Source organism: Microcaecilia unicolor, chromosome 5 (assembly GCF_901765095.1).
Source record: "Microcaecilia unicolor chromosome 5, aMicUni1.1, whole genome shotgun sequence".
NCBI lineage: Eukaryota > Metazoa > Chordata > Amphibia > Gymnophiona > Siphonopidae > Microcaecilia > Microcaecilia unicolor.
Genome location: NC_044035.1, coordinates 325,317,839 through 325,335,900, shown reverse-complemented (window position 1 = coordinate 325,335,900; position 18,062 = coordinate 325,317,839). Strand labels below are relative to the sequence as shown.

Sequence of the window (18,062 nt, the reverse complement as noted above, 5' to 3'; positions counted from 1 at the left end):
GATTTAGGCGTGGTATATAGAACTAAAACTACGTGCATCCATTAACATCGATGAAAACCTGGCATAAATCCCAGCGCGTAGATTTAGGTGCAGAGAGCCATATTCTATAACTATGCATGTAAATTTCAGAATGCCCACAGAATGTCCATTTCTCCGCCCTTAACCATGCCCCTTTTTGCCTGTGCACGTTAAAGTTCAGCGCACTTCATTATGCAAGCCCAAGAGCCACACCAAAGATGATCCAGTCAACTTTACCAATGCCTTCATAACGATCCCACGTAAACCTCTTCACCCAGCAACATAGCAAGACTATAATCGTACTGGACAACTCGCAATCTTCATCCCTTCCGACCCTCCACTTATACCTCATACGATCACTATATAACCTTGTATCTGTTGTCAACCGACTAGGCAAATGCTTCTGACGGTACTATGTAAGCCACATTGAGCCTGCAAATAGGTGGGAAAATGTGAGGTACAAATGCAACAAATAAATAAATAAATTACAGAATATGCTTAGTGAATTGTGTGCATAAATTCTAATTAGTGCCAATTAGTGCTCATGAGCTTGTTAAGTTATGCGCGCTATTATAGAACCCGCTTGGATTTTGGCACAGATCTCTAGGTCTGCTATATAAAATCTGGGGGTCTGCGCCTAATTTTGATGTCAGGATTTACACCAAATAAAACATAGCATAAATGGCCACGACTAAATTTGGTCATTTGGAGAGGCGTATTTTTTTTTTCTGTGAGGAATTTTCAGGCGCCATATATAGAATCTAGCCCTGTGCGTTAAGTGCTAATATCCAGCAGAGATAACCGGTTGTCCGCTGAATATTAGTGCTTATCCTGCTAAGTATTATTTAACTGGCCGGGAGCTATTCCTGGCCAGTTAAATAGCACTGAATGTCGGCCAGCTTGACAGCTACTGTTGTGTGTGACTGCTTTTTTCACCAAGCTCTATGGGTGTTCATATACCATAGTATTAGGATCTTTGGTTTCCTCATTCTGAGTAGTGAAATATTTTTTTCACTCAGCAAATAGTTAAACTCTGGAACTGTTTGCCAAAGGATATAGTAACAGTGGATAGCATATCTAGGTTTAAAAATAAGGTTTGGACTGTGAAGACTGGGATTGCTTTAATTAGTGGGATTTGAATTAGACTTAAGTATATGTATTGTTAAATAATTTCTGGTTTTTAAAAGAGAGAGAATGTAACCAGATGTATTATTTCTAACTAAAATCTGGACAATAAGTATGTTCTCAATGAAATGAATTGACTATACACCGTATTGGCCTTGAAGAAGCCAACCAGATGATCAATGTGGAATAATGAATTAGACGAGTAATATCTGGGGATAATCAGGTTAATACCATGTTTTCTTTTTTCTGTTTAATTGATCTCCTTGTCTTATCTCACTCTCCCTATTTTTCTTCACTTTGTGGTCTAAGAAAGAGAAAGATTGTATATAATCCATATATCTAGTTGGGATTATTTTCTTATGTTGTATTAATGTGCAGTCATCTCTGTATTACTGTAAGTGGTCCTTGTAAAATGAAAAATTATAGGTTTGGACAAGTTCCTGGAGAAAAAGTCCATAGTCTGCTATTGAGACAGACATGGAGAAGCTACTGCTTGCCCTAGGATTGGTAGCATGGAATGTTGCCACGATTTGGGTTTCTGCCGGGTACTTGTGACCTGGCTTGGCCACTGTTGGAAACAGGATACCGGGCTAGATGGACCATTGGTCTGACCCAGTATGGCTACTCTTATGTTCCTATGTAAATGCTAGAAGTGTGTCATTTTATAATGGACTGATCAATTAGAGAGCCAGGGTAGAGTAAGGTGCATCAGTATTAGTTTATGCTAAACTAAATTGGAAACTGCTTTCTCGTTAAACAGATTGCACAGTCTTCCATATTAAATGGTTTTAAGTTTATGCAGTGAGCATCAGGGCTGAATATTAGACTCTTTGTGTGGTAGTGGAAGCAGCAGCGCGGGCATGCAATAATGAATCTAATTTACATGAACACAGGAAAGCAGGACAAAAGTAATTCTATAAAATACGCACTAACAGTTATTCTGACGATTTGCACATGTAATCAGGTGTGGTAGCCGTGTTAGTCCACTTTTAGAGGTTATCAATAGAAATCAAACAAAATAAAACATGGAAAAGAAAATAAGATGATACCTTTTTTTATTGGACATAACTTAATACATTTCTTGATTAGCTTTCGAAGGTTGCCCTTCTTCCTCAGATCGGAAATAAGCAAATGTGCTAGCTGACAGTGTATATAAGTGAAAACATTCAAGCATTACTATGACAGTAAAATAGATACCAATGGAGATTCTACATGGAATGTTGCTACTATTGGAGATTCTACATGGAATGTTGCTATTCCACTAGCAACATTCCATGTAGAAGGCTGCGCAGGCTTCTGTTTCTGTGAGTCTGACGTCCTGCACGTACGTGCAGGACGTCAGACTCACAGAAGCAGAAGCCTGCGCGGCCACATTGGTGATCTACAAGGGCCGACTTCTACATGGAATGTTGCTAGTGGAATAGCAACATTCCATGTAGAATCTATAGAAATCAAACAAAATAAAACATGGAAAAGAAAATAAGATGATACCTTTTTTATTGGACATAACTTAATACATTTCTTGATTAGCTTTCGAAGGTTGCCCTTCTTCACTTATATATTCAGTCATCTTCCACATTTGCTTATTTCCGATCTGCCAAAGAAGGGCAACCTTCGAAAGCTAATCAAGAAATGTATTAAGTTATGTCCAATAAAAAAGGTATCATCTTATTTTCTTTTCCATGTTTTATTTTGTTTGATTTCTATTGATTACCACATGTAATCATAAATGCCTAAAATCTGCCTCAGCTGCGTGTCTTATGTTGCATGCATTTTACAGGTAGGCGTACACATGGGTGAAGCACGGGCAGGACTCGCACACATGTAACATATAAAATACCGAGAGTTGCACACGTTCTCACCGGAACTTAGGTGCACACACCTACACTAGTTCTTTGGCTGATATAAATGCTTGTGTGTAACTTATAGGTGTGCGTTTTCCCCCTTACACAGTTTATGAAAGAATTTTGCCAAGTGAGTTATTATCATAGAAGCACAACCTATTTCCAGAGCAACAGCATCCCTAAAGTTTTTCTTTTGATGAATTCCTGGTCCAGCTGTTTGGTCATTCACACTGTGTTTTCTCTGCAAATTAAGACATCACAGTGCTGCCCTAAGCACGGAGAAGCGTGAACGACGCACTATAAGCAATAACAATAGATGCTTATAGTGCGTCGTTCACGCTTCTCCGTGCATCTTAACCCTTTTTTTTTTTTTTTTTTTTTTACAGTTTTCAGAGGAGAAACAAATATAAATAGCTGAGGGTAGTGTGAAATGGTAGAATCAATATTTCCAGACCCATCCCTAGAGGGCAGTTCTCACGTAGGGTCCTGTGTACTGAGCCGTGCTAGAGGCACGCTTGCATTTTTAGCACGCGCTAATCATTAGCACGGTTCTAAACACTAAACTATGGGCATCTCTAGCATTTAGCACATGCTAATTTTTAGCATGCACTAAAAATGCTAGCACCCCTTACTAAACACAGGATGACTGTGATCAAACAGGACAACACGCAATCTTCATCCATTCCAACCCTCCACTTATACCTCATACGATCACTATACAACTATGCAACAAGTAAATAAACGGGGCCCTTAACGTACCAGTACATGACTGATGTGATGGGCCCATTCTATCCCATGTCTTTAATTTAAATCAAACACAAGAGCACACCTCTTGGACAGTATCCTTTTTGCCAATTTGTAAAAGAAGCAGACTTCTCCTGTTTGGAATGTTATGGGAAATTTCCTGAGGATTCCATGTCCCAGTGATTTCCAACAAAAGGGACTACTCCGCAGTTTGATAGAAATAATAAGAACATTCTGACATGAATAAACCCAGAACGCCTCCAAAGATAGACCTTCACTGTCTCAGATCCACCAGGCTACTCCTAAAACTAGGGTTCCAATCCAGTGCTCAGGACACACCCAGCTAGTCAGGTTTTCAGGATATCGACAATGAATATGCATGAGATAAATTTGCATGCACTACCTCCATTGCATGCAAAATCTATCTCGTGCGTATTCATTGTGGATATCCTGAAAACCTGACTGGCTAGGTACGTCCCGAGGACTGGGTTAAGAACTTCTGTCCTAGACGTACTTCTCCTTTGTCTCATCTGGAGCAATTTTTAGCAGGGATTCCTCATTTCTCCAACCTAGAGGCAATTTGGGTAGAGAGGTTCTCCACCTCCCTCCCTCCCTCTGCACACATACTGAAGGGGCATATAAACTACACACAGATTTGTAGGAAACCACAGGGATGACCATTAGGCCAGTCTATCTAAGGAGGATCATTGCCCTCCTATGATAAACCTGTTGATGGCTCTATTCAAGCATGCATTGAGATTGTAAGTGTAAGCCTGAATCTCATTGACCCTTTCATGACTGCTGTACTTTCCAGTCATTGAACTCATTGTGACCTTCTTTTTTTTTTTTTTCCCAGATTCTATCTCCTTTATCCAAAGGTTTGTTCCAGAGAGCTATTTCTGAGAGTGGAGTTTTAAGGCTTCCTGGGTTGTTCATTTCCCATCCTGAAGCAATAGCTCGCTTTGCAAATGTAAGATTTTAGAGTTTCCTTGGTGGTGATAATGATCTTTTTTTTTTTAACGTTGTCATCTCCTTTCCATTCTACCAGCTGTTAAATTTTGATTTTGCACCTCCTCAGGAGAACAGCCCAGCTGATTGATTCCCTGCGCTGGTATGTGGCTTGAGCAGCTCAGCCTTTCCTAGGTCCTCCAAAACTGTCACACCTGCTTGCTTCTTAGCAGTTCTTTTGGACAGATAAAACAAGCTCCAGTATTGGCACATATCTATAGTCAATTCATTTGATCAGGCACTCACAGATTTTCATAATGCTTCTCTATTTTTGTCGCCTGGGACCATTTTCAATCTTGCTGAACCAAAACACAATTGTTCAATGCTGTCTCCTATCCATAGTGTTTATAAACGTATGGTAGAAGCAAATGATCGTGTTTTTTTTTTTTTTTTTTGCCTAGTTTCCTGTTGAATAATTAGCCTTATTGTGCATTTGTACACAGATAATGGAGTACACGTGGGGCTCATTTTCAAAGCACTTAGCCTTCCAAAGTTCCATAGAAACCTATGGAACTTTGGAAGGGTAAGTGCTTTGAAAATATGAACATTGCTTCGTACTTTTCAAGTACCCTTGATGCCCTGACACTTAGAATCCCTGCTCATATTTCTTAGAAGGAAACGGGTCTGATCAGTTCAGTTGGAATTTTAGAAAGTTCTGAGCACATTGTGATGTCATTTGGGCATTTTTAAAGCAGCCTTGGCATTGGTCAGTGCATGTGGTCCTCCGCTGACTTAATTTCTTGTCCATTTTCCTTTAAGGAAATCTGTCTTTAATTATTGACACATTTATTTATTAGAAACTCACATTGTAAATATCACTATAACCAGGGGTCAATTTCTGTACTAAATAAGGAAACTGGGCATCATAGACTGTTCACTAACTTCCCTTTTTCAGGAATGTATTATTTTTCATCTATGTGAAACGCTATTTGTTAATGAAGCTAATCTCAAAATTGTACCATCAAATCCCAGATAATGAAAAAGAACAATAGACTTGGGTCAAGCACATTTTTTCCAAAACTCACTAGGTCCATTTTTTTCTTAGTTTTGTCCGATAGGTAGTGGCTTTTGGACTGAGTGAGTTTTACATAGATATTCAACACATGGTCATCAAAATACCATGGACTTAGTGAGTTTTGGCACAGGAATAAGCTACAATAAAAGAATCTTGCCTTGATAAATTAAATTAGTCACATAGCTCAAAACTGACAAAAAATGGACTGAGTAAATTCTGGAAAAGTGCCCGTCTCAGAATTGCAAGATTGTTCAAATTATAGTACTATAGTTTAGTGTGAATTGACATTTCTAGCTAAGCATTTATGGTGCAAGTCACTTTTAAACTTGAAAGCCATACGATTCCTGTTGCTTTTATTTTATTTTTAATTTCCCTGAATGTAATTGATGAATGAAAGCCACTGCCGTTTCCTTTCTTCCCCTGTTTTCACACTGATTTCAGACAATTGCAAACCATTCTGGCTGTGAAGAAACAGATTCTGCTGGCATGGTGAACTGTTTAAGGAAAAAATCAGTGGAGGAGCTTCAAAGCAAAGTAGGTGAAACCCATCAAAGCAATTGAATTCATAATTGTATATTAGCACAAATACAAGGGAAGGAACAAGAGAGCTTTATTAAGAATCTCCTATTAAAACTTCATTTCTTCTGTGCTAGCAGTGAATTTCTGCAAAATAGTTTTCTAATATTCTATTATAAGCTTTAGGACTTAATTCTAAAAGAGTGATTAACCAGCTAGCAGTGCGTTCCTAGGGGGGCTGGCACCCGGGGCGGATTGCTGATGCGCCCCCCCCCCCGGTGAAAGGACACCCCCACGAAGGACCCCCCCACCGCCGGGTGCACGCTGCCGGGTAACCTGTTCCGGGGCAGAGAAGAAGCATGGAACAACGGAGGACAGGTGCGCGCGGCACCCCCCCGGCGGCATGCACTTGGGGCAGACCGCACCCACCGCCCCCCCCCCCTAGGAACGCCACTGCCAGCTAGCATTTTCCTTTACTGTACAAATCGGTTGCTGGACCTGAAAGATATTTTCTATATTTGCAGCTAGAGTTTCTAACCTGTGTTACCATGTTGGCATAGGCGCCGACTCCGTGGGTGCTCAAGCACCCCCAATATTTCACCCGCCGGAACCGGAAGTTCCCTTCGCCACCCCGCCCTTTTCTCCCTCAGTCATCCGCCGGTCCGCCCTCGCCTTCCTGCGTGCCGCCCAGCATTTTAAAAGTCATCTTACCTTGGGGTCCTGGTGGCAGCAGTGAAAGGCGTGCAGACTCGGCGCATCAGCATTCCCTTTTCTTTCTCTCTCAGCTCTGGCCCTGCCCTTGCGGAAACAGGAAATGAGGGCGGGACCAGAGCTGAGAGAGAAGGGAAGGCTGAAGCACCGAGCCTACATGCCTTTCATTGCTGCCACCAGGACCCCAAGGTAAGATGACTTAAAATTTGGAACTCGGAGGGAGGGAGGCCTGGACCTCGGAGGGGGGGGGGGGAGAGGGAGGCCTGGACCTTGGAGGGAGGGAGGCCTGGATCTCAGGGGGAGGGGGGAAGAGGGGATGGGGGGAGGAGCACCCCCAATCATTTTGAAAAGTTGGCTCCTATGAATGTTGGCATGCACTAACACTGTTAACACATGTTTAGTTAAGACCCATTGTATAAAATGTGAACATGGCATGTTAAGTGTTGGCACACGCTAACATGGTAGCACATGTTAGAAACTTGAGCTGGTGGTTTGGTGTTTTCAGGCAATCTTGGCCAGGAAATTTTGATTTTTATAATTAACATGTTATTGTTTCTTCCTAGAAAATCTCACTTGTATCAGCGGTTGTGGATGGTGTCTTTCTTCAAAAGAACCCTGAAGAGTTGGTGCCAGGGGAAGAGGGCAATCCTGTCCCTTACTTGATAGGAGTTAATAACCATGAATTTGGCTGGTTTATTCCAAATGTAAGGTTTTGTTTCTTTGGGTTTTTTTCCCAAAGACTTTGTGCAACAAGCTTTTTAATACCTATCTGTTTCAACTTTAAATCTTTTTTGGTATATAATTGCATTTTTTTCCATCATTTATGGGTCACTCCCAAATAAGGATGACATACAACCTATGTTGTGATATCCATTCCAACTGGAATGGTTGTTGCAAAACAGAGAGATACCAGTTGATAGGTATTGGGATGCTTTTTATCCTGTTCAACGGAGTGATTTGAAGTCTTTGTTTAAAAATATGTTAGCTCTTATTGTGTGCTGGATTTGTGCCCCCCCCTCCCCCATATATATTACAGTTTTCATCTTTAGACTTTTCATAAGCAATTATTTATGTGGATTCATTTTCATCTTTCCCAGTGCTTGGTTCCCACTAGTCCTAGTGAAATTGTGATTATTCTTTTATATTTAAAAAAATCAGAAGGAATCTAGTTCAAACATATCGAACTATAGACCAATAGGCCTCAATTCCATTTTTTTTTTGTGAAATTGATGGAAGGTCTTGTTATATCGCAGTTAGGGCAGTATCTGGATAATCATCAGGGTTCACCCCTATCCCCAACACTTTTTAAAAATTTATTTCTACACTCTCTAGTTGTGCAGTTGGAGGGCCGAGGCTTTCTTTCATATAGCTATTCAGGTGATATTACAGTACTTACTCCATTAATTTCTGTTTTAGAAGATGACAAAACCAAGAATACACACCTGTATCAAATTAATAGAATTGATTAAAAAAATGTCAGTTCCATTCCAGATTCTATTGATCAGAGCAGGTAACTGAGGCAGTGGAAGGTGAGGTGACTTGCCCACGATCATAATGAGTGTCAGTGCTGAGCTCAGGTATCCTGGTTTCCCAGTGCAACTAGAGTGTAGGTTATTCTCCTCAGATGAAGTCGCTTATCTGCACTTGTATGAATGCCAGCGTCAGTCTGTAGAATTCAAAAAGTGCCAGCATGTCTGTCTGAACTGTGGCACAACAAAGTCCCCTCTAAAAATGAAGAACGCCTGACACCGAGGGTTTCATTGTGTGTTTGCGTCTAGGGACTGAAGTGGTGACTTGAATGTACTGGTCTTCATACTGGTCTGAGTGGTTTTTACTGTTTCTACATAGTCTGGTGTTAGGGGAATTTAGTAGTCTGGTCCATAGTGAAGTAACACGTTTCGGTTTTCTCTCTTGTTTTTTTAATTTAGATTTCTTGATTCTCTTCTCTTTCCTTGTTAAGGATTATAGGGGCCCTTTTATAAAAATGCACTAAGAAATGGGCTTATAGCATTTTAACCCAGGACTTCCCACATACTAAGCCCGTTTGTAACACATCTCTAAAATAGCCTTTTTTCCCCCTTTTTTGCAGATCCCACACTAATTTTTCCATTAGCGCATAATACTTTCAAAAATATTAACATGAAAGCACTTACCAAGTCTGTGTTATTGAATTAGCGCATGCTAATATGAATGTGCTTGCTGAATAATGTTTCCACACCCATTCTCGCCCTCTATTGGTGCATAATTAGCGCATGGCAAATTACCGCAAAGCGCTTTAACACTTTTTGCATTATGCCTTAGCGCACTGTAGTGAAAGGGCCCATAATTCCTTGATAGTAATCTTGGTATTGTATTTTTGTTTGGCATTATGGCAGTAATTCTATGACGTAGACACCAACTGTTACGTGGGTAAATGTTCAGGACACCAGCATATAACACGTACATGCCAGATACATGCATATTTTACAGGTAGGCATGCACATGGGCAGGCTTTGGACAGAGCATGTTCAGGGCACTCCTTAGTTATTTTTAAGGAAATATTAATAAATTTTGTTTATTTTATTATCATAAATTTTGTCTGGTGCTAGTCTTTGGAAAGGCCTGGTTCATATTCCCATTTCTTGTGTTTGATCTCCTCCCCCGTGGGATCTACTGAGTTCTTCACGCGTGTGGACCCACTTTAGATTACAGGGCACTCCTTACACATGTAACTTAAAGTTTTATATAAGAATAGCCATACTGGGTCAGACCAATAGTCTATTTAGCCCAGTATCCTGCTTCCACTAATGGCCAATCCAGGTCACAAGTACCTGGCCGAAACCCAATTAGTAGCAACATTCCATTAATTTTATTATTGTTTAACACTGTCTCTTTCCCCATGTCCATCTCAGTAGACTATGGACTTTTCCTCCAGGAACTTGTCCAACCCCCCTTTTTTTTTTTTAACCCAGATACGCTAACCACTGTTACCATATCCTCCAGCAACGAGTTCCAGAGCTTAACTATTCTTTGAGTGAACAATTATTTCCTCCTATTTGTTTTAAAAGTATTTCCATGTTCATTGAGTGTCCGCTAGTCTTTCTACATGAGTATCGCCACTACTTAGACACATATACCAGCTCCGTGGCTGACATATGTGCTTGCCCCTGAGTATATATATATACGTATATATACATGGTTACACTAGTATTCTATAAAAGATAGGAGGCATCTGCTTTCCTTAATAGAATAGTCACTTATGTATAGGTGAACTGTGTTAAAGTTACCCTTATGGGCTAGACTCTATATTTCATGACTAAAAAATCAGTGCCAGAAAAAAATGCATATTGGCGTATTCTATAAACCGCGCCTAAATTTAGCCACGGTTTACAGAATGCCCAACACCCGTTTTCTGTAACTATATTTAATTGCAGCCATTTACACCAATGAAAACCTGGTGTAAATGCTGACGCATAAATTACGCACAGAACGGGCATATTCTATAATAGTGTGCACAAATTCTAGGAATGCCCACGGCCCGCCCTTCCCATGGCCATGCCTCCTTTTGAGATCCACGTTTTAGAATTTATGCAGACTACTTTATCGAATACGCTTAGCAAGTAGTCTGCATAAATTCTAATTAGTGCCGATAATTGCTTGTTAACATCCAATTATTGGAACTGATTGGCTTGTTAATCGAGTTGCACGTGCGCAAATTCAGAATACACTCAGATTTGCACACTACACAGAATTTGGGGGTATGAGTGTTATTTTATATTAAGGTGCCTGGGCAGTGAATGTACATGAACACATTTGTGATACTTATTATATAAAAGTAATCTCTGAGTTTATCCCTTTGTAAAAACGAGTCCCTGAGTGCACCTGCAGAAAGTTTACTCCCGCTGTGAGGCAGGAATAACTTGGTGCATGTATGTTCTGATCAGAATTGATGCTTACATGTGTATTTTATAAGTTACATAAGTGCCTGTCATGACCTGCTCTCAGGAAGGCTGGTTTTAATTTTGCTGCACATCCCATTTTCAGCCACAAAAAAGGTTCTTTTTCCAGGCATGCTGAAAAATGGACCTGCGTGCGTCCAAAACACATGCCTACACCAGCACAGGCCATTTTTCGGCGTGCCTTAGTAAAAGGGCCCCCTAAACTAAGTTTCCATCAGATACTTCATGTATTACTATAATTTATTCTTCCAATTTCTTACTCAGGAACTTTCATATATTACCATAATTTATTCTTCCTTAACATATATATGCACATGATATATATCTATACCATGATCTGTTCACGTATGTTATGTTACCATGTGTGTATGCAACTTAACACATTACCATTTGTAATTCTATTACCCGGAAATGGCAACCGCCATTACGGCAAATGTAAGCCACATTGAGCCTGCAAATTGGGAAAATGTGGGATACAAATGCTACAAATAAATAAAATACTTCATTCACTGCATGTTTTATTTTGACGGTATTGCACCTTTCCTCCACCTCTACTCGCTATCATGGTCCAGTGTAAAGTTGTTTTGTTGCTAGAGAACCTCTGGTCCAAGCAAAGAGAGTATTTCAGCATCGAGGATGGATAATTAATTAATTTGTGGATCCGTTGTAACAGCCTTTTATGTTTTCTGTTCATGATGGTGTTGTTTAGAAAATCAGATTGTAACACTTTTAATATGTTTTGCTGTACAGTTCATTCAGCCTGACTTCATGGAAGGAGCAGACAGAGAACGCATTGACTCTTTCTTGATGAAATCAAAGCCACTCTTGGTGAGACATAGTCCAATCAGCTTTTACTCTGTTTTGTTTCTCTCTCTAGTCCTGAGTGTCTCGTAGAAGCATAAACAGAACAGAGTTAAATTAAGTGTTTTAAGAATCCGTGGAGCATGAGCATGAATCAGGGGCATAGCTATGTGGGGCCCCGGGGGCATGGGACCCCGTAGATTTGGGGACCCCTCCTCCCCCGCCGCCGTCGGGTACCTTTGCTGGCGGGGTCCCCAACCCCCGCCAGCCAAAGTCGTCTTGTCCGGCATTGCCGCGTTGCTGATCTGCAAGGGCAGGCTTCTGTTTCTGTGAGTCTGACGTCAGATCAGCAACGCGGCTGCGGCGGAGAAGAGGACTTTGGCTGGCGGGGGTTGGGGACCCCGCCAGCAAAGGTACCCAGTGGAGGGGGAGGGTTTGTAAATTGGTTGCTGCCTGCACATATCATTTGTACCAACAGAATGTAAAATACAGTTCTGTACATATCTATGGGGTGGTTTGGAGAGAGAGCGCCCATTGTTGAACATTTACCAGCAAACCACTGGCTAAGAACCAATTTCACCCATGATCTCCCTCAACTTCTTTGCCCCGGGTGGCAGCCCCCCCTGCTACGCCACTGGGAACAGGTGTTCTATAAATGATAACTACCTGTATCCCTAGTCCTAGATAGCTCAGTTGAAATCCACGAGGCATCGACCTCTCTTCTTCACTACTCCTTTTCACTGGAACTCTGTGCCCCTTTCTATATGGTCCAAACTCTTTCAAGAAATTCAGATCCACCCTCAAGGCTTGGCTTTTCCATCAAGCGTTTGACCCTGCCTAGATTAGGCTTTTCCACAATTTCTCATCACTTCTCCATCTCCAACATACATCCCCTTCCTATGTATTTCTAATCCTTTTTTCTCCTCTCTGTTTTTCTATCTTAAATTGTAGTTTTTTTCCACTTTCTGATCTGCTGTTATGTTATGATTGTACACCACTATGATTTGCCAGTTAGTTAATGGTGGTAAATAAATAAAAGCTGTCTGGCAGAACAGAACACAGATGCCATGGGAGGGGAGAAGCCGCCCTGCAGTGTAGGTCTCTCCTGTTTATGTGTAAGATAGGCCAAGCTGTGTTGTGCAATCCTGCAAGTGCAGGCCTGTTTTGAAATTTGCCTCTGAAACTAAACAAACCTTTTCTTTATTTGCTGTACCTGTGAGGTAACAGGGATAAGCATTTGTTTAGTAAAAAGGTTTTGTTTCACTTTTTATCCTTGTCTGGCTGTATTTTATGAAGCCGTCTCCAATCCCGCTCGTGCGGTTACAGGCTCATGGTCCCATCATCCCAGCATTCATTCTTTTTTGGAATGTTTACATTATTTCCACATACAGACAAAGAGAATGAGATACACTGAAATAGTCGACATCAAAGAGAGACTTGGATCAATAACAACAAGAAAGAAACAAAAAGTATGGCAGGAAACAACATTGTATATATATCATCAAATCCTTACATTTCAAGCAGTAGTCTCGGGGTAAATTGGTTTTCTCCTTCTCTAGCAAGAGTTTCTCCTAGCTGCAAGGTATCGGGGAAAAAATAGTGTGTACCATAGAGTGATCAGACATTTTTTCAAGGAAATTTAAGGAAGAAAGAACCTTCCAATGCAATAACAAGAGATTTTAGCATCAAAATGATTTCCAACGCAACTATCAGGCTTATTTTCGAGAGAGAAGGGCGCCCATCTTTCGACACAAATCGGAAGATAGGCGTCCTTCTTCCAGAGTCACCCAAATCAGCATAATCGAAAGCCGATTTTGGGCATCCTCAACTACTTTCCGTCGTGAGGATGACCAAAGTTCACGGGGGCGTGTTGGAGGCATAGCGAAGGCAGGACTGGGGCACGCCTAATACATGGGCGTCCTCGACCGATAATGGAAAAAAGAAGGGCGTCCCTGACAAACTCTTGGATGACTTTACCTGGTCCTTTTTTCTTACGACCAAGCCACAAAAATGTGCCCTAAATGACCAGATGACCACCGGAGGGAATCGGGGATGACTCACCCAGTGGTCACTAACCCCCTCCCACCCTAAAAAAAAAAACTTTAAAAATATTTTTTGTCAGCCTCTATGCCAGCCTCAAATGTCATACCCAGCTCCCTGACAGCACATTATGCAGGTCCCTGGAGCAGTTTTAGTGGGTGCAGTGCACTTCAGGCAGGCAGACCCAGGCCCATCCCCCCCCCACCTGTTACACTTTGTGGTGGTAAATGTGAGCCCTTGAAAACTCACCAGAAACCCACTGTGCCCCCCTTCACCTATAAGGGCTATGGTAGTGGTGTACAGTTGTGGAGAGTGGGTTTTGGGGGGCTCAGCACCGAAGGTAAGGGAGCTGTGGACTTAGGAGCAATTTCTGAAGTCCACTGCAGTGCTCCCTAGGGTGCCCGGTTGGTGTCCTGGCATGTCAGGGGGACCAGTGCACTACGAATGCTGGCTCCTCCCATGACCAAATGGCTTGGATTTGGTCGTTTCTGAGATGGGCGTCCTCGGTTTCCATTATCGCCAAAAATGGGGCAGACTCAGAGGGAGCAGTGAACACATGCGAATTGCGAAATCGGACTGAAACAGGGCAACAGGCGCGCGCGGCGTGCACCCGGGGCGGACCCCCCCCCCCCCCTTGGTACGCCACTGGTTCCATCTGCACAGGCACAGAAAGAGAACCTTAACAGATGAAGTAGAATCTGACCTGATGAAACCTGACAGCCAAGGATGAAACATATTTATCCAAATTAACCAGATTAGAGTCCATATTAGTTAATTTCAAACTATTATCTTGAGAAAAGGTATATAATGAGAATAAAGGGGACCTAATTATGGATTCCAGCTTAACAGTAGCCTGTACTACATCAGTCAAGTTAAACTGCTTGGCTTCAGCAGAATCGGATTGGAAATCAATGAAGGGGCTTCATCGGTCACAAAATTTCAGCCATTGGCACAGGCAAAAATGTTAGTTTTTATGAGACATTTGGTTATGCAAATTTGGGTGTTTGTGGTTTTCATCAGTTGGTGATCAGGCATATCTGAGATTATGTAGGGTTGAAAGATGTTTACCATTTGTGGACCCTTTCCAATGGGGTTTTTCACTTTCTAATGCCAATTTTCACACACACACACACCGCAGATCTATAATCTAAAATGTATTGTATTAGCATCTGCATTAGCACTTTTTGTGTAATGATTTGCCTTTTTCTAGACATCCCTTTATTCTATTAGGATTTATTTGATTTTTTTTCTTTAGATATACTGTTTTATTTAGATATATTTTAATGCAAATTATTTTTATTCATGCTATTTATATGTTTTTATTCAGTAGTATGTTATTTTTTTTACAAGTCCAGTGCTAGGGTCTCTGGTGCTCCCCCCCCTGCAAACTATCAGTCACCTCCCCACCCCACCCCAGTCCAGCTCATCATCTCCTTTCTCTCTTCTCCCACCCACCCTCTTTTGCAACTCCAACTCCATTGTCTCACTCATCCTCTGGATCAGCTCCCACCTCCAACTCTCTGTCTCTAGTCAAACGGGTCTGGTATGCCAGCATTGCATGCTTCTCTGAGCCACAGATTAACAACTACTGGTTTTGTGACTCGGAGGAGTACACGGTGCCAGTGCACCAGGCCATTTGACTAGAGGCAGAGCGGCGGCAGTGAAAAAGAGCAGTGCAGCTGCGGAAAGCTAAAGCCAAGCACCCCCAAATGTTGGTGCCCTCCTGCACTGCATACTGTGTTCCGCCAGCCCTGATTTTTTAGACTCCTGATGCAGGCCTTGTAGGCTGAAACAAAATTCATGTCAAGTCTATTTGAAGATTTAATAAAGGAATCGATGGCACTTTTTGGTGTGAGACTTTTTTTTTTGTCACCTCTGCTGTTTGTTCTGAGCTCAGGACCCCAGTGGGACTGTCTGCCTTGTGCTGTGCCTGTTAACCACCACCCAGGAAGATCACTTCTTAGCCAGCATGATCTTCTGATCCAGTTTCCCCTCAGTATTGATTCTGACTGGGCAGAAAGAAGGATTAAAACAGGAACTACAGGATTGTTTTGCTACTCTGGGTCATTTATATATTTAAGCATGTTTATTCCACTTCAGTGGATCACAATAAAACCTAAAAAAATCAATACGTAGCAACAATAATACAAAACAAATGACACATGCCACTGAAAATTATAATTGGTCAAAATAAATTTCTTGAGTTGGGCAATGGAAAATGAAGATCTAGCCTGTCATATATACATCTGCAATGTTTAACCAAGGGAAATATTAATTGTTCAGCCAAAAAATCAAGGTCTTCAGCTGCTTCTTAAATTACACAATATCGGTCAATAACCTGAGATCAATAGGGAGCTTGTTCCACTCAAAAGGGCCAGCAGTAGAACAGCTGCCAGTTTTGGTCTTGGAAACATGTATTCTGGAAAGATGCTGGGTGTCCTGTAATTTTGTTTGAGTTTAAGTGAAATACTGGCATGAATGTTTTGTATGTCACCATGCATTCCATTTCCCAAACACTGGATTTACCGAGTGACATATTTCACTAAGAACAGTCCATTCTGATCACTGCAGACAGTTTAATATTTGATGTTTGTTCTTACCATTTGTATCAGGGTTGGTTTTCTGAATTCTTTGATCTGGTGACTGAGGAATATTTTGGAGATACAGAGGACCCCATCCAACTGAGAGATCTGATGCTCGAGTTGTTTGGGGATATGATGTTTGTTTCCCCAACAGTTAAAACAGCGAAATACCACAGAGGTGAGGCTCTAGTTTATAAAAGAACTAGTAAAAGAGGCCCGTTTCCGACAGAAATGAAACGGGCACTAGCAAGGTTCCACGCCCCCCGCTCCCTATCTCCCTCTCTCTCCTCCAAGTTCCAGCCCTCCTCCCCTCTGAGTTCCATGCCGCCCTACCTCCTTCCCCCTCCTTCGAGTTCCAGGACCGCCCTCCCTCTCCTCCGAGTTCCAGACCCCCGCGCCTCCCTCCCTTTCTCTCCCCCCTATGAGTGCAAGCACAACCTGTCCTCCGGCAGCCCCTCACCTTCCTGCGTGCCGGCTGTAATTTAAAAATTCTTACCTCGGGGTCCGGCGTCAGCAGTGAAGGCGAGCGGCGCTTCAGACTGCCTTCCCATCTGTCTCAGCTCTGCCTCTGGTCCCGCCCTTCCGGAAACAGGAAATGAGGGCGGGACCAAAGGCAGAGCTGAGACAGATGGGAAGGCAGTCTGAAGCGCCACTCACCTTCACTGCTGACGCCGGACCCCGAGGTAAGAATTTTTAAATTACAGCCGGCACGCAGGAAGGCAAGGGGCTGCTGGAGGACAGTTCGTGCTTGCACTCGGGAGAGAGGGAGGGAGGCGCGTGGGTGTGGAACTCGGAGGGGAGGGAGGGAAGCATGGAACTCAGAGGGGAGGGGGTGTCCTGCAACTCAAAGGGGAAGGGGCCTGTAACTCAGAGGGAGGGAGGTAGGGGGCATGGAACTTGGAGGAGAGGGGGGCCTGGAACTCGGTGGGAGGGAGGGGGTCGATTCTCTACTCACCTCCAACGTTCTGTGGCTAGCTGGTGCTGGCTTCCCTTCCCTTTCACTGATCCACCCTCTGACGTCATCGCCAGGGCAGACCAATGGGAAGTGTGTTACGAACCCAGGCATCCAGACGGAGAACGTTGGAGGTGCAAATTATTATATAGGATGATGAGCCATTTCAGCTCTTGATATGTTGAAGGTGATAAAATGCAAGCATAGATTTATCGGGATGTCAGGGTCAGGGGGGATGCAAAAGTTTCAAGAATATTTCTGGCCAACTAGCAGAAGTCGTCTAGCTGCCCACTGGTCTGCAGTGGTTATGAAAAATTTAGGGTACAGTCTGGAAAGCCTGACCTGGGATTTAAAAGGAAAACTGTAAAAATTTGAAAATATCTAAATCCTTTTTCAGTGTATTAAATGGAACTGTGTATAATAATTGACTTAAATTATGTGATACTTCGTTGCTTCTCTTGGAGAGACAGGCAATAGCTCCCAATTTGATAACTGGGTATTTTTTCATTTACAACCTCTTCTAATCTAAGCTACTTTAGCATTACATTCTGCCAAATTCCCTGAGGTCTTGTATCCTCCACTCAGTTCTTGTACCTTTTTCCTTGCTAATGACTTCTGAGTGACACAAATATATATTTGATTTTATCAGAAAATGGGTGGAGGTGTGTGTGTGGGGGGGGGGGGGGGTGTCTGTCTACAAAAAAAGACTAGACAGCATAAATGCATCCCTGGCATTGTGAACTTATAACTGGTCTCCATTTTGTTGTC

General features: G+C 42.3%; 1 protein-coding gene across 1 annotated transcript in view; it reads left to right on the top strand.

Annotated features, from left to right (window-relative positions):
• Window positions 1–18,062, top strand: part of LOC115471360 (fatty acyl-CoA hydrolase precursor, medium chain-like) — a 117,095-nt gene that overhangs the window by 87,983 nt on the left and 11,050 nt on the right. Inside the window, exons 18-22 of the mRNA XM_030205059.1 lie at window positions 4,588–4,701; window positions 6,196–6,288; window positions 7,545–7,685; window positions 11,670–11,747; window positions 16,373–16,520. Coding sequence (XP_030060919.1) covers window positions 4,588–4,701; window positions 6,196–6,288; window positions 7,545–7,685; window positions 11,670–11,747; window positions 16,373–16,520 — 574 coding nt within the window. The remainder of the gene's footprint in view (window positions 1–4,587; window positions 4,702–6,195; window positions 6,289–7,544; window positions 7,686–11,669; window positions 11,748–16,372; window positions 16,521–18,062) is intronic.